This window comes from Panthera leo, chromosome A1 (assembly GCF_018350215.1).
Source record: "Panthera leo isolate Ple1 chromosome A1, P.leo_Ple1_pat1.1, whole genome shotgun sequence".
Classification (NCBI taxonomy): Eukaryota; Metazoa; Chordata; class Mammalia; order Carnivora; family Felidae; genus Panthera; species Panthera leo.
This window is the reverse complement of record NC_056679.1, coordinates 115,024,054-115,041,889: the sequence shown is the minus strand read 5'-3', so window position 1 is coordinate 115,041,889 and position 17,836 is coordinate 115,024,054. Positions and strand designations below refer to the sequence as shown.

Genomic DNA, 17,836 nt, shown 5'->3' with positions numbered 1-17,836 from the left:
ATCACATGCATCACATGCAGTGACCAAAAAATAAAAGCTTACTTCTAAGTAATCTATAGCACTCCTTCTACCCAAGAGCTGGAAATTCAAGTGAAAGTTTCCTCTCATTTCCCTCTTTATACTGTTAATATAAAATTGTACCCATAGACACATGTGATCAGACATCTTCTCTTGAATTCAAACAACTACACTTAAAGAAAAGGTCCATAGGCAAACCCAGCTAGTCCATATTCATTTACACAAAAAATTCATTACTATCCATTACCACTGTGTCTGTTCAAGTTTTCAGGAAAAAAAATCATTAAAGTCAGAGTTCAGAGACTAGGTAAGAAGCATTATGTTTTTACCAAATGCCTCAATAAGCTCTAGTACCTGGGTGGGTGGAACATCCACCACCCAGTACTTGGTAACCATACAGGTACTCCATCTCTATCAGACTAAGAGACAGAACTGACCACAGGAGGCACATGCAATTCTCCTCACAGGGACTAAGGTCAGTGCTGGCCCATCCCCACCTCTGCCATCTATTTTACAGTAAAAGAAGAGCCTGCAGTCTAAAGGAAATTCAACACTTATAGTGAGCAAATTATATTCCAGCCCAAGAAAATAACAGATTAGCACCACATTTAGAATCCCATTCCAGGATGGATGTGCAGTACAGCAAAGTGGCTTATTCACTTGTTCATTAAATATTTAGTAAACACTACCATATCCAAGCAATATTCTGAGCACCAGGGATTGTAAAAGCCATTTGAACAGACAAAATCTCTGCCCCTGGAGGCAGACAGCCTGGATTAAAAACCTGGCTCCAATTTTGACTAGATGAATGACCTTGCCACATTATTTAACCTCCCTGTACTCCAGCTCTTTGATCTATAAAGATGAGTATAGTTGGTTAAGTGTTCAACTCTTGATTTTGGCTCAGGTCACGATCTCATGTCAAGAGATCAAGCCACTCATCTGGCTCTGAGTGATAGTGGAACCTGCTGTGGATTCTCTCTCTACCTCTCTAACTGCCTCCCACACACTCATGCTTGTGTGCTCTCTCTCAAAAATAAGTGAATGGACATCTTTTTAAATGAGTATCTATCAATTACAGCATCTACCTTATACTATTCTGTGAAGATTAAATGAATGTGTGTTTATAAAGGGTTTGTAACAGTGTGTAGCACATAGTAAACACCTTTTTAGAGTTACTCATTATTATTTTCAGCAACATCCTTACCACCACCACACCATGCTCCAGAAAAACATTAAGGAGAAAAAGGTAAACTCCAAAGAGCCTCCAGACCTTACGAGGTTTAGCATTTCCTTGGTGGGGGGTTGCTGCTTAAATGATATAAGGGACACTAAAGGAGCTAGTATATACATCACACCCAAATATTGCTCTTGAGGAAATACCCCTTTTCTGGACTCAGGCTGTCTGCAAAGATAAGAGGTTCAATGAGAAGCTTAATTATTACATATCATGCCTGAGCAGAGAAGACGTTAAAGGTGAAAATAGTCTAGGGGCTACGCATATAGCAGGAGAGGAATTCTGCCAGAAAACACACAGTGTGAAAAACTGTTACCAGTTACCGAAGGAGAACACTGGGCAACATCCAAAAGGAAGAATGAAGTTTCTACCAGGCTGGGACCTTAGGATAAAATGAGTAGCAATTTAATTCCCAAGAAAAGCACTAGTTTATAGGAATATACACCACCAAGACCCAGGTCCTACAAAAGACTATTTTATCAACAGGAGGCACAAAGAAGCCCATGGCCAACTTACTCAATGGATTCTACTGCAGAAAGCCACAGGTGAAGGTTTAAGAATTAGGCCCAATTAAAACTACAAATGACCAGGACATACTACAAAACCCAAGACAAACTTTAAAATGGAAACATGTATCAATCAAGGTACAACAGAAAACAGCTGGTACAATCAAACTAACTAACTCAAAGACGTTTTAGGGACTCTGTTACAAAGGTATAAGGAAAGTACAGGGAAACCACAAGGCTGTTAGGTCACTTAGGCCTGAAGAAACAAGGAGGCAACAGTTACCAGAATCCAGGGAGCAAGGTGTGTAGAGAATACCACCCAACAGGGGCTATGACTTTAGCCACCCAGAGCAACAAGCAGGGTGGGAGCCAGGGGAATAAAACCCCAGCCTCTATCTCCTATCTCCTCTGATCTCCTACTGATGCTACCACTGGTCAAACCCAGCCTGGAGGCTGTCCAGACAGGTCAGATCCCTGGGGCAAAGAACAGGATGAACAAGGGTAGAAAACAGATATGGAGAGGCAAACAGAAAACCATTCAGCATGTTAAATAATAACTTCAAGATTTTAATTACATCTTATTTCAGAAGTATTTGAAATTTACTACTTTTTTTTTTTTTTAATACATCAGGGATTATGTTTAAGGAACTCTTCATGTATTCATGGCACAGAGAATTAAAAAGTCAAGCAGCATTGGGACACCTGGGTGGCTGGGTAGGTTGAGCGTCCAACTCTGGATTTCAGCTCAGGTCATGATCCCATGGTTGTGGGATCAAGCCCTGTGTTGGGCTCTTTGCTGGCAGCGCATAGCCTGCTTGGGATTCTCTCTCTCTCTCTGCCCCTCCCCTGCTCATGAGCATGTATTCTCTCTCTCTCAAAATAAATAACCATTAAAAAGAAAAAAAGTCAGGCAGCATTACTCTTCAGTAAGTTTTTCCAATAGCATACAAAGGTCTGGACTATCAGTGTGTTCTATCTCAAGAACAACATCAATTTACCTATTCTACCATTTTGCAAAGATAGGCAATATAGTGTCAGTCTAAATTTTCTCACTTTCCTCAAATAATAAGCCTTCATAAACTAAAATCAGACTAGGCATTATGACTGTGGGACTATTCACCAAACTTTATTTTTTAAGTATAGCTAACATTTATTTCATGTATTTAAATGAGAATTTAGGGGCACCTGGGTGGCTCAGTCGGTTGAGCATCCAACTTTTCATTTCAGCCTAAGTCATGATTTCATGGTTCATGAGATCGAGCCCCACGTCAGGCTCTGTGCTGACAGTGCAGAGCCTGCTTAGGATTCTCTCTCTCCTTAATCCTCTCCCCACTTCCTTCTCTTTCTCTTTCTCTCTCTCAAAATACATAATAAATTAAAAATGTTCAAACATTTTTTTAAATAAAACGAAACAAAAAACAAAAAAACAAATGAGAATTTACATCAAAAACATTAAATAAATTGTAAACATAATTGGTCCAGCATGAATATTTATGGAATTACCATACCACAAAACAAGTTTTTATAATCGATGAGGCCCAACAAAAACAAAAAAACTTATTTGTGATTTATTTGATGGAGACATAAGCCAACACAGGAATAAATGATAAAAACAAACTATGTCTACATGAACTAAATTACTTAGGCAATACACCAAATCTAGGTATATTATAATGTCTAATATTAAGTAATGGAAATGTAAAACCAGGATCTCATATGTGCAAATTCAGTCTGATCATAATCTAAGTTTGAAATATGGTCCATAATCATATTAAATACTTTACATACATTACTTAATTTAATCTTTTCAATCCTATGGGGTAAAGATTTTATACTATTATACTACTGAAAGTTACTAAGAAGTATGCAAAGCTGAGACTGGCATATATTGGACATTTACAGTACTGACTCCATTTTCCTCACGCGTGTCAGAGCCCTTTTTGGGTGTCCCTGTCCTGAAGAAAGATACTCTCATCCCAGACCAGAGGGGAGATCTTCGTCACAGAGTCAGACATAACAACTGATTTCTTCTCACTCATAATCAGTGAAGAATGGGTATGTTACAAAATTCAGATTTAGGGCAAATCTGTTAGGAGCTTCTACATCATTTGCTTCTAAAAAAGACCTATGGAAGAAACAGTTTTTTGTTTTTTGTTGTTGTTGGTTTTTTGGGTTTTTTTTTTTTTTTTGCTTGCTGGACATAGTGATCTGTACAAATATCATGCCCAGAGCTTCTACAGCCATCCAGTACCAGGGACAGTGAACACTGCAGAGCTGGAAAAGGTCAAGAACCTGGATCCATGATGATACTTGCAAAACCTTTTATCTTAGCTACCTGAAAATCACACCTAATTTGGGACTTCTGATTAGTAAGAAAATAAATCCCCCATTGTTCAAGCAGTTTTGGAGCTGGGTTTTCTGAACTGCAGCATGAAATATCCTAACTGATACAAGTATTAGCAAATGATAACAAGAATTTATCTTTTCAGGGCTTTATGAAAAAGCACAAGCCTGATCAGAACTATGGAAATTTTAAGAAACTGAATGGTGACATGTGCATCTCCCCTAGAGCACATACTGCATCCGACAGGAAGACCACAGAGAAGACTTAAAGCACCCTAAAAGCCAAAACACCAAAAGGATAGCAAAGCTTGGAAAAATAAGAACAATGATCCAGGAGCACACAGGTGGCTCAGTCAGTTAAGCGTCCGACTTGTGATTTCGGCTCAGGATATGATCTCACAGCTGGTGAGATCATGATGGGCTCTGAACTGAGAGCATAGACTGCATGGGATTCTCTCTCTCCCTCTCTCTCTCTGAACCTTCCTCTTCTGCACCTCAAAAAGAAATAAACTTAAAAAAAAGAAGAAGAAGAAGAAGAACACTGATCCACATGCCACACAACACAAATTCATAACACTAAGGAAACTATTAAGAACGATTTATAAGAAATAACTTGAAAAGTGACCAAACATGGGGGGAGAGCAGTGATAGTTTCTGATATGCCAGTAATTCCAATACGTTTCAACTGGCTTATGGTTTTTAAAAATCTGAATTACACTCCAATGCCAACTGAAGTTAATCCTTGAAGGCACATAACAAAGCCCTTATCATCTGTCCAGACACCAAGTTATTTAAAGCACAATTTTAAGGGGCCCTTGGGTGGCTCAGTCAGTTAAGCATCCAACTCTTGGTTTCAGCTCAACTCATGATCTCACAGTTTGTGGGTTCAAGCCCTGCAATGGGTTTCTTTCTCTCTCTCTCTCTCTCTCTCTCTCTCTCTCTCTCTCCCCTTCTCTCTCTCTCTCTCCCCTTCTCTCTCTCTCTCCCCTTCTCTCTCTCTCTCTCCCCTTCTCTCTCAGATCCTCCCCCACTCTCTCTCTCAAATAAACTTTAAAAAAGTTTAAAGCACAATTTTCACAAGAATTAAAATAGAAGCCTAACATGAATGCAACTTAACAACACAATAGTGACAGGACACTTCACAAATTAAATGTTTTAATGGAACTATACTGTCAGAGGGTGGTAATTGTACCTTCAGAAAACTCAGGTTAAAATCACTTTTTCCCACAAGATAATAATATAAACAATTTTAATATGCACCCAAATCATGACTATACCTGTTGCCTTTTGGCTGCCATAATGTTCAGCTTATCCACTTCAGGTTTCAGGGCTTTATACTGTATTCCTAAGTCTTGTTCAGTGCCAGCATTCCTCAGTTTCAAGATACCATCTTCCACCTACAAAACACACTCCTAAATAAGAAAAATTCTAAACAATACAAATATGTATATATGTATATATATGTATATAAAAAAAATTCTAAACAATACAAATATGTATAAAATATGTATATAAAATCTATAACATTTTATTCCTTTTAACAGTTCCTCAGCAATCCAAACTCCCTCTTCAGTTTACATGACCCTCAAACATTTGAGCAGTTATTACATGGGAATTTTATGGGAAGTGGGAAGAGGAGCAATATACCGTGCTATCTAAAACAATACAATTTAGGGGCATGTGGGTGGCGCTCAAGGCATCTCACTTCAGCTCAAGTCATGATCTCATGGTTTGTGAGTTCGAGCCCCACATCAGGCTCTGTGCTGACAGCTCAGAACCTGGAGACTGCTTTGGATTCTGTCTGCGCTCTCTCTCTCAAAAATAAACATAAATAAATAAATAAATAAACAAACAAACAAATAAATAAATAAAAATAAAACAATACAATTTAAACTATCTTGGTTTCTCAACTCTGGAACTCTACTGGTACAAGGAAATGCTTAATCACTACTGCAGAGAGAAGGAGTCAAAACATTATCTTTGCTACATGTTCTGCATCAGAATGAAGACTAAACAGAATCACAGCACTATCGGTATGAGATACACCTAGAGTAGAGAAGGAAATGGAAACGAAAGGAAAACATTCCTGGTGCACTTGGGTAAACGAAGGTCAAAACCAAACCAAATTCTAAGGAATGCTGAATTAAGCATGGCCAGCAGCAGCCTCACTGTGATGGAGAGAACAAATTACAGGCACAGGCCTGTACTTACAACTTTCAGCTGAACAAGTAATTTGTAGACATCTGCCATGTCAGCCAAAATAAGCAGCCGGGTAACAGCAGAGAGCAAAGCTCGAGCTGCCCGAACCATGTTGCCACGCTTCACAGAAGAACAAGGATCATCTGCAAACTCTCCCGCAGCAGTCTTCATCAAATCACCTGTTTTACATCATGAAAAAACAAACTCATCAGAAATGAACCAAATAACTGGTCTATATTTAAAAAAATTACAATAAAAATAGTTCAAACCTTACACAGTCCATGCACAGAGTTTAAGGGCTCCCGTTTTTATTGTTTTGTTTTCTTTTGTTTGTTTTACAGCAGTCACTAAGAAAAACACCCTTGCATACTGTTGGTAAAAACACACTCTCTGGGGGCGCCTGGGTGGCTCAGTCGGTTAAGCGGCCGACTTCGGCTCAGGTCATGATCTCGCGGTCCGTGAGTTCGAGCCCCGCGTCGGGCTCTGTGCTGACAGCTCAGAGCCTGGAGCCTGTTTCAGATTCTGTGTCTCCCTCTCTCTGACCCTCCCCCGTTCATGCTCTGTCTCTCTCTGTCTCAAAAATAAATAAATGTTAAAAAAAAAAACAAAAAAACAAAACACACTCTCTGGAAAGTGATTTGGTGCTATAGATAAAAAGCCTTAAAAACACTCCTTTCCAGGTCATCTGAGTGACTCAGTTAAGCATCCAACTATAGATTTCAGCTCAGGTCATGATCTCACAGTTTGTGGGATAGAGCCCCACATTAGGCTCTACGCCGACAGCACAGTCTGCTTGGGTTTCTCAGTCTCCTATCTCTGTCCCTCCCCTACATGCACATGGGCTCTCGCACGGGCGCTCACTCTCTCTCTCTCTCTCTCTCTCTCTCTCCCTCAAAATGAATAAACATTAAAAGGGGGGGGGGTCTTTAAAAAACAAAACAGCTCCTTTTCAGAAAGGAGCATTATAAGTATCCTAAGGAGAAAAAATAAAAAAGATGTGAGAAAAAAAAAAAAAGGATCTAATGTGATCCACCCTCACGTCTACAGAATGGTACAGAAATACAGCAACTATTATGTATGACCACCACACTTCATTAACCATCTCACCGGTATATGAAAAGTCAGAGCGGAGTCAATGACTTATTCATTTTCCTCATACTAAAACCCTGACAACAACTCAAATACTCAACAATAAGCATCTAGTTAAGTCAATTATGGTACATTCTACAATTGACTATTATGCAAATATTAACATATATATGAAAAAATGTTAATGTATATAATGAAACCATAAGCATAAAGAAAAGAAAATGATAGATATATGTAGCCTGTTTAAAAAAAATGAGAGAAAAGACAGGAATCAAAAGGCAAATAATAGTTATACTAGGTTACAATCTGGCTCTTTACATTATGCTGTACTTATAAAAACATTTTCTATAACGAACAGGTATTAATATCCATAATTAAAAAATTGAGCTAAAAATATATGCAATATATTTTACCAGAGTTTCTAGGACTACCCATGGTTGGTTATAGTATCCAATCCTAAATTCAACAATACTAATAATTTATTTATAATGTTTCCTAGAAACTTGTAAAATAACTTACATTTTCATCATGTTTCTATTAATAATCATTTAAAGTGTCTATTGTCCCTCTTTTCTTACAGCTCTAAGCAAATGGAGGGCCAGGACTGTGTCTGTTCCATCAGTTATTCGGACAGTGCCTGTATGGGGACTATCTGTGGATTCCTGAGAAAGCAATTACTTCCTCCCTTGGCTGAATGTGTCCACTCCAGATTAAAGCCTAAAGGCCATTCATTCTCACATCTCTTCCAGTAATATAAAAAAGTGCATTCTCAAGAAGCCTAGTTCTATCTAAAGAGTCTTACCAAATTTCTCCTATCAAATTTAGCTGTAGAATAGGACCTTAGAGGGGAAAAAGTTAAATTCACCGTCAGATTCATATAGTAATTGGGCTTAGAGCACAGTATAGTATTAAGAGTAAAGACAAGCTCTGCAAATATGTCAGGTAAGAAATAATCACAATGAAGAATTTCATAGTAAAAAAACTTTCCTGAACCTAAGACACAGACACAGAAAGATAGTGACATATGGCAATGATGTGGATACGTAACATTAAAACTGTTATCTTATGATAACTAAAAATAGTGAGCTCATTCATTCATTCATTTATTCAACAAATATGAGCACCCACTATACATCAAAGTCTGACTTAAGTGCCAGTGATACAGCACCCAAGAAACAGCCCATGTCCTCATGGAACTCTAAAGAGGGAGGAAGACAGACAAGCAAACAATTAAAGGTAGATTAAGACAATATACCTAGATGCAACGGGCTCACAAATCAGGGAGTAATACAATACAATCAGAATTACAATAGCCCCGTGGACAAGGTGCTATGGAGAGATGGTAGGAAAAGCTATTTATTCATGAAGAAGCTATCTCAAAAGCCTTGCAGAAAAAGGTATTTACCTTAAACAATATTAATATTAAACAAGAGATATTGGCTTATACAATAAGTAGAACTTCACTTATTTATTGAGAACTTGCTAACACTAAAACAAATCAACCACTAGGGATACAAAGCTGAACAAGACTATCTCTGCTTTCAAGTGGTTTACAATCCAGAAAAAAAAGAATGTGATCATGGCCACGGACATAAATTATGTGGCATTTTAACATACAAGCTTTAAGAAAAACATAAAAGTACACACAGTTTCAACGGAAAAAGCACTAACAACCAGTGTTGAGGAAGAAGTAAAATGCCAGCAACAGTTTTATGGGAAACATGGTACTGTGAAATGGACTCTTCTCTCAAAGGACTGGAAGGATTTTTGATGTTAAAATTGAGGGAGTCAGCATCTCAAGCAAAAGGAACAGCAACATTTGTGGTGCCTGGGTGGCTCAGTCAGTTAAGCGCCTGACACTTGATTTTGGCTCAGGTCATGATATTGCAGTTCTTCAGTTGGAGCCCCACGTCAGGCCCCATGCTGACAGTGCAATGCCTGCATGGGATCCTCTCTCTCTCTCTCTCTCTCCCTCTCTCTCTCTCTCCCTCTCTCTCTCTGCCCCTCCCCAGCTCGTGCTCTGTCTCCCTCTCTTCTCTCTTGTAAAAATAAATAAACGTGAAAAAAAAATTTTTTTAAGTTGAGACACACAGTAAGAAGGTGTATTTAGAGGCTGAGTCCTCCAGTTTAACTGGGAATTGAAGGATGTGTACAGAAGAAGCAGAAGATAGGGATGGAAAGTCCACAGACATAGTACAAAGAATTCCTGAGCCAAAGCAGGAAGTCAAAGTCATAGATACACAGAATTAACCTAACAAAAGTATATAAAATAAACCTGACCCCAGAGATGGGTCAGAAAGGCACAGTGAGAGCCCAAGAAAAGAATCTTAATAAATGATAAAGGCAAGGGTTAAATGATATAATAACCTTTGATTATAAACAGTGAGGAAAAAGAAATTTCCTCACTCTGACTTAAAGGTTTCAAGCTGGGGCCACAGCACTTATGATGATTTAAAAAAAAAAAAAAAAAAAAGGTGGCCCCTGAGACTGTGTATTTAGGAGTAGGGAGGAAGACAACTTTCTGACAAGAGAAACAATGAGAACCAAAGTGATGAAAACTCAAATGCATACATACAGGATCAATGGAAATGAATTAAGAATCCAGAAATAGAGTCAATTAATTTTCAACAAGGCTGCCAAGATCATTCAATGGGGAAAAATAGTCTTTTCAACAAACAGTACTGGGACGGGATATCCACATGCAGAAAGAAGGAACATGAACCTCTACCTCTTACCATATACTTTCAAAACAGAACTTAGAAGAAAACACTACCATAAGTCTTCATGGCCTCTGATCAGCCAATGGTTTCTTAGCTATGACACCAAAAGAACAAATAAGAAGAAAACATAGATTAAATGGCATCATCAAATTTGAAATTTTAGTGCTTTGATCAAAGGATACTATCAAGAAAGTGAAAAGATCCACAGAACAGGAGAAAATTTCTGAAAACCATATATGTAAGAAGGATCTAGTAAACACAATATAAAAAGAACTCTTATGACTTAATAAAAAGACAACAAATTCAAAAATAGGCAATGAAATTACATATACATTCTCCAATTAAAACAAAATAAACAGCTAATAAGCACAGGAAAAGACATTCAGCCTCATTAGCTATAAAGGCAATGCATAACAAAATCATGAGATACCACTTCATATCTACTAGGATGGCTATAATCAAAAAGACAGAAAATAATAAATGTTGGTGAGGAATGTGGAGAAACTGGAACCCTCATACATGCTACAATGAATGGATACATGCTGCAATATGAATGAATCATCTAAGCATATGCCATGTGAAAGAAGCCAGTCATAAAAGGCCATATATTGTATTGTTCCATTTATGTGAAATGTCCACAACAGGTAAATCCAGACACAGAAGCCAGATTAGTGGCTGCCAGCAGCTGGCGCAGAAAGAGTGAGGACTAACTGCTAATAGGTATGGGGTTTCCTTCTGGAGTAATCAAAGTGTTCTAGAATTACAAAGTAGTGATGGCTGTACAACCTTGTAAATACACTGAAAACCACTGAACTGTACACTTTAAAAGAGTGAATATTATGGTATGTGAATTATGGCTCAATAAAGAGACAAAGAATATCAAAGGCAGTGACCTGAAAGAGCACAGGCCTTGGAGTTACAGATAAGCCTGAGTTTTAGCTTTCTCTCTTACCAGCTATGTGACTGGACTCCACCGCCTGTTTCCTCTTCTGTAAAATACAGAGAATACTTCGCTGGGCGGGACAACTAAGATAACATATGTATGTCTAGTTCATTGCCTTGCACTTGGAGACAATACAGGGTTGGTAGAAATTATTAAGTAAAACAAAATGAGAAGACAGCAGAAAGGGTCTGTATGGTGTTTCATGAGCATTCATCTATTCAACAACCACTTTTAAGAGCATTAATACATGCCTTCTTTCAACAAATGTTTACCGAACACCTTCTATGAGCCAGGCAGCAATCTAACACTCAGATAAAAATTAACAAACCAGACAAAAATCCCTGGCTCCTGAGAGTTTATATTCTAACGTGAGGGGAAGATGATAAACGTAATAAAGTCAATTATATAGTTGTTAAACAAAAGTACTTATGAGAGGGAGGGGCAGTGGCAGAAATGACAAAGAGGGGATAAAAGATACAATTTAAAACAGAGAGATCAAGGGGCGCCTGGGTGGCTCAGTCGGTTGAGTGGCCGACTTCAGCTCAGGTCATGATCTCGCGGTTCGTGAGTTCGAGCCCCGAGTCAGGCTCTGTGCTGACAGCTCGGAGCCTGGAGCCTGTTTCAGATTCTGTGTCTCCCTCTCTCTGACCCTCCCCCGTTCATGTTCTCTCTCTGTCTCAAAAATAAATAAACGTTAAAAAAAAAAAAAAAGTTTAACACAGAGAGATCAAGGCAGGCCTCAGTGAAAAAGCACCACTTGAGGAGAGCCTTAAAAAAGGAAGCACAGGAGCAATGTGGCTATCTTGAGAAAACATTTCAAGCAGAGGGAACACCAACTCAAAGGACCTAGGGCAGATGCACACTAAAATGATCCTGGAAAACCAAGGAAGCCAGTGCAGCTGGTAAGGAGGCAATGAGGAGGAGCAGCTTTGTGGGAGGTGCAAAAGGCAGATTTCAATTCAAGGGTAACAGAACAAGACTGCTCTTTCAAGAATCTGAGCTGCTACCAAGAGGAAAAGTCAAGGGCTATTAAAGAAAATTTTTCCACATGTGCGCGCGCGCGCGCGTGTGTGTGTGGATGTGTGTGTGTGTAGACAGGTAGCAGTATTATGGGAGAGAAAAGGATAAAATTGGAAGTCACATAGAAACTGCAGCGTCACCACTAAACAGGTCTCTGTTTCCACAAATGTACAACAGAGATAATAATATAGATAATCCTCACTTTGCACAGTAGTCCAGGTCCATGAAAATAACCATGCAAGTTGTAACAGTGCAAAGTAATCTTTAATCAATGCGAAAAATTATGATTATCCTGTGTGACCTTTAACATTTTTTGACAAAAGATTAAAAGCTCCTTTACTACTAATTATAAATGTACAGGGAAATGAAAAAAACTGTAGATTTAGTACACTGTAACTTAAAACATTATGTACAGTGAAAATTAGTGTTTTCTTTGTAAGAGAATACTCAAAAGTAGTTTTTGAACAACACTTGCCTTCTTCAACATTTAACTTAGGATACAGACAATGCATCTCTTCTATCCCTTGGCAAACTGTCCTATTTCCTTCTAAATTTGGATCAGCTTCCAACATTTTATCCTTTGCACTTTCAATGTCATGAAATATCTCCAAAAGTTCTTTTAGTGTAAAGGTTTTGATGACATCACTTCCTCTGGGACATCATCATCCTTTTCTGCACAATCATTTTCCTCATTTATGTCAATAACTTTGCCTTCACTAAGTTCTTCTGACTGCTTACCTAGAGTCTCTTTAACAGCAGCAGTGTCAACATTCCCGGGCAGCTATTTATCCTATAACTTAATTTATATTCTATTCATATTTAAATTCCAGGTTTATCACTTTTTGTTTCTTTGCTGCACTTCCATCTTTGTTAGTAAATTCATTCTTTCAACACTTTTTTAAAATTCTTTTAAAGTTTACTTTTGAGAGAGAGAGCAAGCAAACAGCAAAGGGGCAGAGAGAGGAGGGGACAGAGAATCCAAAGCAGGCTCCACACTGCCAGCACAGAGCCTGACATGTGGCATGAACCCACAAAACAGGAAATCATGACCTGAGCCAAAGTCGGATACTCAACCAAACTAAGCCACCTAGGAACCCCACAATGACCCCATTTTGTAAAAGGGTTCATATTGAGTTTATCACCAGGAGACAAGGAGGCAACACAACCACACACAGAATGAACTGAACAGTTGCACAGTGACCAGTCACCCAGAGAGAAGGAACATGATAGGTCAATAATCCTAATGCACATCTGTTATTCATGTAGTGATACGTACATGTAAGAGCTAGCAATGAAGCCTGTACTTCATGAATTCACTCACAATATATCATGTTAACTGAAACTTGAACCATGTTGGTTAGGGACAAGTTTTATTTCACTAAACTGTGGCTCATGAAATTTGTGTATACTGGACCCATGCAAAGTGAGGATTGCCTGTATCTACCTCCTACGGCTGCCGCAGACATGAAACCAAACGTTCAGTAAAGTGCTTAGAACGGTGCCTGCACTCCCATACTATCTATTATCACTACTGGAATTTAGTTATAGATAGATGGAGGGGGACAGGAAGGCAAAAAGACACTAATGACACCTAAGTGAGGAAGCAAGACTCTAGATCACAGACAGGAACACATATAATCAGGACCACAGGAGGAAGTGAGACCCATGAGAGTGTGAAAAGGAGGTTCTTGGACCCTCAGATGAGAATAGAAAGCAGAGATAGCAAGAGGTTGGCTTCCAGGCAGTATGAAGCTCAGCGTTGTTAGAGAATCTCATTTTCTCAGAAGCAGTAAGTGAGGCTATCCTAAAAACTGAGCAGGGTAAGGGTGCCTGGGTGGCTCAGTCAGTTAAGCAGCTGACTTTGGCTCAGGTCATGATCTAGTAGTTTGTGGGTTTGAGCCCCAAGCCAGCCTCTGTGGTAACAGCATGGAGTCTGCTTGGGATTCTATCTGCTTCACTCTCTGTCCCTCCCCATGACCCTGCTCTCTCTCTCTCAAAAAAATTTTTTAAAACATTAAAAAAAAAAAAAAATAGAACTCTCAATTAGTTTACTTTGAAAAGTTATCAAAAGCACTCTTCCCAAACACAAAAAGGCAAACTGGGAAAACTGCAGCAGAAAGGCAATCTGTCCGAAGTCACACGGTCAGCAGTAAAGGCTGAAAATATAACTGGGTCTTCTGGCCTTGTTCAAGTTGTCTCCAGTTAACTACACACTGCATCTGGTATTCACTATGATACAAAGGAGATGAAATTTAAGAGAACCCCTATTACTGTTCTATCTGCCATGAAATCAGAACTGTCAACATGCCCATCCCCTGATGTTTTTCCCCCAACTAAGCTGAGGATAAAAATTAAGTTACTATGGAGTTCAAAACAAGGACAAAGGGCAACTGTAAAAGATATAAACCAAAAACCCAGTTCTACATTAGAACAGGACAAGATCAAAGCTGTTCTGAAGCATCAAATATCTTAAGTAAACTCCCTTCAATGCAATTCAATTTTTAAATAAAACTACAGGAAAAGAAAAGGCTTGAAAAGAGTATGGGGTCAGGGATATATGAGAAAGATAAAAAATAGAAAAAAGGATTGGTTTTTCTTCTCTGGAGCCTAGGAAATGAGACATTCTGTTATGCTGCTCTTCTTTAAAACTAAGAATGTGGGGGTATCTGGTTGGCTCAGTCAGTTAAGCATCCAACTGTGGCTCAGGTCATGACCTCATGGTTCCTGAGTTCAAGCCCCACATCAGGTTCTATGCTGCATCAGGCTCTGTGCTGATAGCACAGAGTCTGCTTGAAATTCTCTCTCTCTGCCCCTCCCCTGCATGCACCCTCTCTCTCTCTCAAAATAAATAAATAAACTTTAAAAAAAAAAAAAAACATCAAAGCATCTGGGCAGCTCAGTCGGTTAAGCGTCTGACTCTTCTTGGTTTTGGCTTGGGTCATGATCTCACGGTTTCATGGGTTTGAGCCCTGCATAAGGCTCTGCACTGGCAGCATGGAGTCTGCTTGCCTCTCTCTCTCTCTGTCTCTCTCTCTCTTGCTCTCTGCCCCTCCACCACTTGCACTGTCTCTGTCTCTCTCAAAATAAATAAAGTAAAATTTGTTCAAATAAAAATAAAAAATAAACTGTCCTTTTGTGGTAACAGCTACGAAGTTTGCCTCTGTTCCCCTTATTGGGAGTTTTTCCATCTGTTTAAAAAAAAAAAAAAAAAGGAATTAAGCCAATATGAGGTTTCTTCCAGTTTTTAGGAACTGGTAATCTCCCTTACCTATCCCATTTATGACTTCACATCCCACAAAGCCCACGCCATACTACAAGAACGACTCCCAACCACAACGCCATAGCAGAAGGTCTCAGGTCCTCAAAAATACAGGTATATAAACATGTCAACAGCCTTTAATAGTCCTACAAGACACCTAACAGATAAGGAGCCAAGTTGTACCTTCTCTAAAATAGCAATGGAGATAATTCTAATATGCTCCTCAGCCAGAACCTTTTCTACCTTTAAGTCCAGAAAAAGATAAGAACTCTGCCAGCCCACCGGACGAGTAAAGCTTACCTCCTATAAATTACATAAACCACTAGGGGCGCCTGGGTGTCTCAGTCAATTAAGTGTCTTGATTTCGACTCAGGTGGTGATCTCCCAGTTCCTGGGATGGAGCTCATCGGACTCTGTGCCACAACAGACTCTGCCAGCATGAAGCCTGCCTGGGATTCTCTCTCTCCCTCTCTGCCCCTCCTCCACTCTTTCTATTTCAAATATATAAACATTTTAAAAAATAAACAATTACATAAACCAGTGGCTTCAGGTTCCTTTACTAATGGAAAAAAATTTTTTAATGAAAATGGAAATCACAATGTGCTTACATCACAGAGACAGGATAGGACAGAGTACATCAACATATACGAAAATATTAACAGAGGTGGCATATCACAAGATGGTACAGCATGATGGTAGATTATTTTCGATTTGTGTTTTTTTTTAAACTTTCTATAATGAACATATGTACTTTTATTTTTTAAGGTTTTTGTTTGTTTTTGTTTTTGTTTTTTAAGTAATCTCTACACCCAATGTGGGTCTTAAACCCAAGACCCCAAGATCAAGAGTCTCATGCTCTTCTGACTAAGGCAGCCAGGCACCCTGAACATACATACTTTGAAAGAAAAAAAGGTTTTAAATGATAAAAAAAAAAAAAAAATTGAAAGTATCTTTAATTCATGTCTGTGATACATAAAACTCAGGGTTTCCAAGAAAAGAATAACCTAAAGCACTCAAAAAAGTCTATATACAAAATTTCTTTTCCTAAGGTATAAAAAACCCCGTGACTACTAGTGTTGCTACATAAGGAAAAAATAAAATTAGCATACAGTAGGAAATATAAAAGCTTTGTGAAATCAGCTGTCTCGAGAAGCTTATCCAAATATGGGTAAACGAAGTGGTAAAATAAGGAGCCATCTGCAGCCCCAATCTCATTATCATCATTTTTTGTTTAGTTGCTGCAGGAGAAGTTCAATTATTATACAGACCTTAAGTAGGTATTTCTTATAGACAACTTTTTATGAGAGCACACTGTTAGCAACTGCCAAATCTTAAAGAGAAAGATTTTAAGACATCCACCTGAATATGCTTTTGAGGACTGCAAACACATCCCTGTGTCAAAATGACAGAAGCTTTCAGGAGAATAGCTAAAAATCATTTACCATCATAAACATGTTCAAATTCCTTATTCATTTCAGGATCAATTTCAGGGCCATATGTCAAATTCTGATCCCTCCTCTCACAGTGATTTCCCAAATGGTCTTGCTCAATTCATTTTGATCTCTTTATCTTAAAAATGATTTTAAATACCTCAATTTGTTTTCTTTTCAGTCAACTATCTCATACTAGTCAATAATGGTAGACTTCAGTCTTCAAAATAAAAAACTGTCCTATTTAAACTTGTGAAAAGAAAATAAAACTCTGGCCATAAAAATATTAAAGACAAGTATTTAGATCTCTGACTCAAAATGACCTCCTTAAATCATATTACTTTATATAGAGAGAATAATACTGTCACTAAATATTATGTTATAGGAAAGTACTTAGTGATACTGAACAATGTTCAAGATCCGTTAAGTAAAAAAAGTAAATGACACATCAAGCAAAACCTATTTCTACACATGTGAGTATATTCATAGAAAACAAACTTTAAGGATCTAGAAACAAAATGTTAACCATTGGTTTTATCTCTGGGTAACAAAATTAGAGCTGATTTTTATTTTCTTTCTTTCTTTCTTTTTTTTTTTTTTTTTTTGTTCTTACTATCAAAAACACTCACTGCAGAAAATTAGCTTTTATTTTTAAAAAGTTAATTCTACCCAAGGAATAGCCAGAGGAGGAGAAAAGAAAACAACAAACCACCAACAACAACAAAACAGCAAGCAACCAATATCACAAGTAAATCTGTTATAAATCACCATGTACTTAACAATGGCATCTTTTTACACAGAAAAGTAAAAAAAAAAAATCCAACCCTGAATTTGAACACTTAAAACTTCCCTACCATGGGATTCCTAATTCTTCAAAGTTACATTTTAATACTTTAGGTTCAGTGATAAGCCTACTTCATACCAAATTCTCTTAAATACATCTGATTAATAGATCTCACCAAAAACGGATATAACTTTTCTTACTTCTTTGTTATTCTATCAACTTCATTTTTACTAAATAATAGACAGGACCAAGTCTTCATAAAATTATTTGCTAGATTCAAGGTAATCA

General features: G+C 38.1%; 1 protein-coding gene across 3 annotated transcripts in view; it reads right to left on the bottom strand.

Moving 5' to 3' along the window:
• CTNNA1 (catenin alpha 1) overlaps window positions 1-17,836 on the bottom strand; it is a 178,477-nt gene that overhangs the window by 114,705 nt on the left and 45,936 nt on the right. For all 3 annotated transcript variants that reach the window (XM_042936417.1, XM_042936424.1, XM_042936407.1), the window contains exons 4-5: window positions 6,316-6,482; window positions 5,382-5,501 (exon numbers count right to left, since the gene is read on the bottom strand). In XM_042936417.1, coding sequence (XP_042792351.1) covers window positions 5,382-5,501; window positions 6,316-6,482 — 287 coding nt within the window. The remainder of the gene's footprint in view (window positions 1-5,381; window positions 5,502-6,315; window positions 6,483-17,836) is intronic.